Source organism: Cyprinodon variegatus, unplaced genomic scaffold (assembly GCF_000732505.1).
Source record: "Cyprinodon variegatus isolate N-32 unplaced genomic scaffold, C_variegatus-1.0 Scaffold160, whole genome shotgun sequence".
In the NCBI taxonomy this organism is placed as follows: Eukaryota; Metazoa; Chordata; class Actinopteri; order Cyprinodontiformes; family Cyprinodontidae; genus Cyprinodon; species Cyprinodon variegatus.
Window position 1 is genome coordinate 158,852 of NW_015150613.1, and position 6,941 is coordinate 165,792.

Consider the following 6,941-nt stretch of genomic DNA (forward strand, 5'->3'; position numbering starts at 1 on the left):
CCCTAAGGTAACACACATCCCTCTCCTATAATCTACAGAGAAGGAATAGTCTCATACATAAAACCCTCTTTGCTCAAATTTCATCTTCCATCAGCAGTTTATCAAATAAACTTTATCTGTAGGTTTATGCTGGATGATTATTTTTCTCTTGTGGTTTAAATCAGGAATTAATTGCTTCATTATTTATGAGCCTTTCAGTTTATGCTCAATTTGTTGATTATTATATCGACTGAAGTATAAAATACATTAGTCTTGTTGAACTATGTGGGTTTTTCACATCACTGATGGAGTTGAGGCAGTCATTAAGTCTAGAGGCTCTATTTAACATTTTAGGGGTTAGCATCATGTTGATCCAACGTCCTGTTAGTTTGCAGCTTTTGCTGCTAAAATCAGAAAATCTGACCTCTTTAAAGCATTAAATGAATAACAGTGAAAGAGACGGAAATGTTTTAAAGCATGAAGAAATGCAAGATGAAAACATTATCTTTCATGTTTCCTTTACTTTCAATTAAAATCCAAAGGAAAACAAACTAAAAAAGACCTGCTAATACTGCCAATAAGAATAAGAGTTTCTAGTTGCAGAAACGAGGAGCATCAGGGTCATAACTAAAATCTGAGAGCTTTAGGATCCTGGTAAAATGATCCATCCTCAGGAGAAGTTCTTTAGTCTGATATGATCTTTGTTTTAAAGCTTTAATCTAATTTATGGACAGATGCTAACCCTTTTAAAGGAGCGGTTTGGACGAGGAAATAATTTTATTCAGTTTAGAAAGGATTTTAAACATGAGCCTTTTTATTTTCCTCAGCATTTTTCCACTTCAGAGTGTTTTTAGGTTTTCCCTCTTTTTAAAGAGAAATATTTCTCTCATAATGGTGATTAAAATTAATGTATGTTTAATATAAACCTGTTCTGCACAAAGAGAGTTTTTTAAAGCACTTCAAAAAACAATTAAGTAATAAAAACTTAACAAGAAAAGACTTTGCTAAAAGGAAAGGTCACTGATAAGAAAAACACTAAAATAATAGAAAATTATTCAGTTATTGAGTACTTGATATTTTTATGCATCAGAATAAGCAAAATAAATTGTTTTCACTTGTTTTAAAACAATGGAGGTAGAGCTGATGTAAAAGGAGCTGTCTATAAGAAATCATTCGTGTAACGAAAAGCTTCCACTGCTGGGCTGTCTGCCTCTGAAAACTAAAAGTAACTTCTATAACTTTGAATTAGACAAACTTTATTGTCATTTTTTTTTTACATACAGAGTTTATACAAAACCAAATTTCGTTCAGTGCGGTTCTCAAGACATTTCCGTTTCTTAAAGTTCAGTAGTGATAAAAATGTAAACATGGTGATCAAATGTAAACATAAGACTGAGATATGATTTAAAGTGTTTTCAACATTCAGCATTCAGAAAAAAAGGCCTTAAAACATTTCTTTTTAGCAAAACTTTTGGTCCCCCTTAGATGTTTCTCTTTTTCTCTTTTAAAACAGCTTTTATTATTTTATTTATTTTTTTTTATTTCATTTTATATATATATATATATATATAATTTTTTTTCTATGTATTTCTTTTTTAATGCTTTTTTGTAGCACTTTGAGTCCTTTTTGTTGAAAAGTGCAGTATAAATTAAATGAATTATTATTATTATTATCAGCGCTTTCTCCCCCCGTTTAATTCAAGAATACTATGACATGTTTCCCTCCATCAGAAAGATAAAAGAAAAAAACAAAGTGCATTGTTTCAGCATCACTTTTAAGCAAAACAAAGTAAATGTTACTAGACTTATTATGCAGAATAGTTCAGCAGTAACTTTGGTTTATCAGCTTTTAAGGACTGATAAAGTGAAATATGTAGTGGTATAAATAACTCATCCCTCTAGAGAAATAAAACAAATTAACTGTTTTTAAAGAGCCACACTAAAAAAACATGAAATACTTTGTAAACAAACTATGTTGTGCATTATTGCCCCGAATGAATAAGCAATGTGAACCAAAACCAAAGTTCTTCTTTTGTTTATGATATGGTATTAATGTTTATTAAAGCCCAAGTAGAAGTATAAATCCTACTGTTTAAAAACATTTTTGTATCAACTTATCAACTTAAGCTTTATAATTAAGAAAAGATGTAAAAGTACAATTTTGATAACTACTTAAAGTATAAAAGTAAAATTAATGCTAAAATTCTGGATGATAACTTCCTTATACTTAATTTTCATAGTTTTATAATTAATGGTAACAGCGTTAAAATGTATTTTGCATCATCTTTAAAAAACTATTTATTTTGCTATGTGGCGAACAACAAGTTGAGGCAGCACCGAGTCCAACCACAAAGATATTGTCTGAATGAAACAAGTTATTTGGATGGATTTCATTTTTTTTATTTTTATACCAACGGTCATAATGAAAATGGGGTCAAATGAAACAAAGCTAATGAGTCTATTTTTAGAATGTAAGGAGTAGAAAGTAGAGATAATAAAAAAAAATATATAAGTAGAGGTAAAAAGTTGCCTAGAAAAGAATTACTGCAGTAAAGCAAAGATATCCAGAATTTCTATTTCAGTAAGGTATCAAAGTATTTGTTCTTTACTGGACACCTCTTTGAATTTGTAATGAGAAACATCATCTTAGATTTTTTAGTTAAAGAAGTTAAAGTACAAATTTTATGTCTCTTATTAAAATTAATTTAAAGCTACAGTGTGTAATAATTACAGGGATATACAGTCAGAAATGTAATATATTATACATAACTATGTTATTTATCATCATNTGTAAAAGTACAATTTTGATAACTACTTAAAGTATAAATGTAAAATTAATGCTAAAATTCTGGATGATAACTTCCTTATACTTAATTTTCATAGTTTTATAATTAATGGTAACAGTGTTAAAATGTATTTTGCATCATCTTTAAAAAACTATTTATTTTGCTATGTGGCGAACAACAAGTTGGGGCAGCACCGAGTCCAACCACAAAGATATTGTCTGAATCAAACAAGTTATTTGGATGGATTTAATTTTTTTTAATTTTATACCAACAGGCCATAATGAAAATGGGGTCAAATGAAACAACACTAATGAGTCTTTTTTTAGAATGTAAGGAGTAGAAAGTAGAGATAATTTAAAAAAAATATAAGGAGTAGAAATAAAAAGTTGTCTTGAAAGAATCACTCCAGTAAAGCATAGATATCCAAAATTGCTACTTCAGTAAGGTAACAAAGTATTTGTACTTTACTTGACACCTCTTTGAATTTGTAGTGAGAAACAACGTCTTAAATTTTTTAGTTAAAGAAGTTAAAGTACACATTTTATGGCTCTTATTAAAATTAATTTAAGTCTTGATTAAAAAACAAACAAACAAAAAAAACTCAATAAAGTACAGATCTTCCAGAAATAGATTAACAAAGTAAATGTGCTTAGTTACTATACGCTTCTGTGCATAAAATGAACCCGTTTGTTGTCAGATTGTCATAAATTCCCTTTAAAAAAAAAACCTTCTTAAAGCCAAAAGTGCAGCTCAGATGGTTTGGATTAAAAAATGAAGGTAAACTGTTCTTCTTTCGTCTCCGTCTCAGGTGTCCGACACGGTGGTGGAGCCGTACAACGCCACGCTGTCGGTCCACCAGCTGGTCGAAAACACTGATGAGACCTACTGCATCGACAACGAAGCTCTGTACGACATCTGCTTCCGCACGCTGAAGCTGACCACGCCCACCTACGGAGACCTCAACCACCTGGTGTCAGCCACCATGAGCGGCGTCACCACCTGCCTGCGTTTCCCGGGCCAGCTGAACGCCGACCTGAGGAAGCTGGCCGTCAACATGGTGCCCTTCCCCCGCCTCCACTTCTTCATGCCCGGCTTCGCGCCGCTGACGAGCCGGGGCAGCCAGCAGTACCGCGCCCTGACCGTGCCCGAGCTCACCCAGCAGGTGTTCGACGCCAAAAACATGATGGCGGCGTGCGACCCGCGCCACGGCCGCTACCTGACGGTGGCCGCCGTCTTCAGAGGCCGCATGTCTATGAAGGAGGTGGACGAGCAGATGCTGAACGTGCAGAACAAGAACAGCAGCTACTTCGTCGAATGGATCCCCAACAACGTGAAGACGGCGGTCTGCGACATCCCGCCGCGCGGCCTCAAGATGGCCGTCACCTTCATCGGCAACAGCACGGCCATCCAGGAGCTGTTCAAGCGCATCTCGGAGCAGTTCACCGCCATGTTCCGCCGCAAGGCCTTCCTGCACTGGTACACGGGCGAAGGGATGGACGAGATGGAGTTCACTGAGGCCGAGAGCAACATGAACGACCTGGTGTCCGAGTACCAGCAGTACCAGGACGCCACCGCCGAGGAGGAGGGCGAGTTTGACGAGGAGGTGGAGGAGGACGCCTAAAGAAAGAAAGGGGGGAGAAACGGGAAAGAAAACTGTGAAAGGATGAAGAGAAGGGGTCAGAACCAACGGAAGGGCCAAACTAAAAAAAAAACGACCAAATTCATGTGCCAAATTTATCATTTATGTTTTCAATCCAGTTTGAACATTTGAAATATACAAAAATTTAATAAAGTCTAAAAAAAATACAGAGATCAGAGGCAGAGATTAATGGATGAAGGTTTTTAAGGTCGATGCCGATAATTTTAACCTCATTCTAACTGATCCCTGCTGATTCTAATGGGTTCATTCTTTCTATTCCTCCTTTTCCATTAAAAACAATAACAAATGTCTACGTATCTAGTTAAAAAATCCCCCACAAACAAATCAAGCAATTGAAAGCAAAAGGATGAAGCAACAATAAATGTGCCTTAGATGATCTGAAGGCATGGCTGCTGAATGCAGCAATGAATGGACCAAAGCATCTAAACTAGAAATAATATCAGGTTACTGAGGTTTCCATCTGACTAACAGTCTCCTCATCTGGTTCTTCTCACATTTAGGAAATAGACAAGTTTATTTGAATTTAATTGGCACTTTATCAGATCATGAAAATCATCTTAGGCCTCCCTTGATTGACTTTTTTTTGCTTTAAAGGTGTAATAATACCTGAAGAAAACAGTGAGCAGGGCATTAAGACCTAAAACCACGCTGGTCTAATGAGAGTTTTCATGACTGAAGCGTGACATCAGATAAAACCTCAGATTAGTTGTTCTTCATCTCATTCCTTCATCTAACAAACAGAAAAGTTCTTCTCAGATCAGTTTTTCCATCTTTCTTTCTTAAAGTTTTCTCATCTTTTTCCTGTTAAAAAATCAGAAAAAATGTTTTTTTCTTTTCGTTTTTAAATCCCATTTTTATCAAAAATGTTAACATATCCCAGTTGGGAGACGATTCTTTTTGTGACGCTTTTAGATTTCTGATTAAAAGCATAAAAGCTTGTTAATCTCAAAGGGTCTCTTTGTTAGACGTCTGTATGTCTGGTTCTGATTGGATCGGGTCAGAAAGGTCTTCAGCCTTAAAATGAGCCCCAGAGATAAGAGAGGAAGCTCCTATCAGGGTTCTGTTATCTCTGTTCATTGACGTCTTTATCTTCTTTGAAGATCCGTGTTCTGTGGGTTTGGGTTGGAAGTTCAGCATGATCAGAATTCAAAGAGGAAAATGTTCTTTATGATCAGATCCACACGGTTTGTTCTGATTTTTTTGAAAGTCTGGATAAGATTAAAAAGTTCTGTTAACATCTCTGATCGTTTCACACATCGGTTCCAGTTAGCAAGTTTAAATCCTGCATTAATGAGAAAACAGAACCTAAACATGTCCTGAAAAATGTGAAAAGTTTTATACTCCAGTTGTTTTCCAGTTGCACATTTTAATGTTTACTCCCTGAACCACTACAGTATTTTAGATCAGACATGTTTTTTATATTGGTTATAAAATATTCAGCTATTTTTGTTTCTGCTTTTTTATTTAATTTCCCCCAAAACCCGTTTGGCTCTGCCTGATTTAGGACCTTGACTGTGAAATATTTGGGAGAAATAAAAGGCTTTTGTTGGAAAGAGAAACTTTGTGTTGTTTTTCTTTTCCTTTCTTTTTTTTTATAGCTTTTAACATGAATGTAGAACGTTATTTTATTTATTTCAAACATGATTAAAGGTACAGTTTCCATCATAAACTAATTAAACTGATCAGCAATCAGGTGGTGGTTTTCCTGTGTGACCATCCCAACATGTTCAGAAGCAGAACCTCATCCTGGATTCACATCAGTTTTGATACCAGACATCTGAAAAATCCTGACCCATAAGTCTCTTTAGTAGAAGTAAATCCATACTGCTGATGCAATTTGTAATGATTAAATCCATTAGATTTCCAACAAAGTGCTGAACAGGATCCCGTGTCTCTAAACCTAAGCTAATGGGTTAATAAGCTGTTGCAACATATAAAATTTTCAAAACATATTTTCTGTATTTTGCACCAAAATTTTTTTTTTGGGATAATATATTTAAAGTTATTTTCCTCTCCAACATGATTTGACTTGTTGAAAAAAAAAATATATATATATTATTACATTACATTTCCAACTACATTTCTAGCCTGTAGTTGGAATAAATGCTGGTATTGCAGTAAGGGTTGGTGTGCAGGACAGACATCCATGCATGCATACATTCAGAGTAACAGTAGATTATATAGAGCAGAGGTCTTCAACAGGGGGTCCGCGACCCCTAGGGGGTCCGCAGAGGTACTGCATGGGGGTCGCAAAAGTTTTGGTCGTTTAGACTTTTCTTTTATATTCCCCCCTGCGATTATTTCCACTAATTGAAATGTTCTTAGATACACATTAACATGAATTCAACACACTGTAGTAAACAGATAAATGGAGGCAGAAGATGTCTTTCAGTCATCAATGCACACATTCAGCGACACACAGGAGCTCTTTCTAGCTGGGTGTCGTTTCATTCACAACACCTGTCCCATCAACCAGGAATCAGAATCAGAAATACTTTAATAATCCCAGGGAGGAA

The 6,941-nt window shown here is 35.3% G+C and overlaps 1 protein-coding gene across 1 annotated transcript in view; it reads left to right on the plus strand.

The window, feature by feature from the left end:
* LOC107086735 (tubulin beta chain-like) overlaps positions 1–5,056 on the plus strand; it is a 12,158-nt gene extending 7,102 nt beyond the window's left edge. Inside the window, exon 5 of the mRNA XM_015377863.1 lies at positions 3,574–5,056. Within this exon, the coding sequence (XP_015233349.1) occupies positions 3,574–4,386 (813 nt within the window). The 3' untranslated portion in view covers positions 4,387–5,056. The remainder of the gene's footprint in view (positions 1–3,573) is intronic.
* Positions 5,057–6,941: the final 1,885 nt, after the last annotated feature.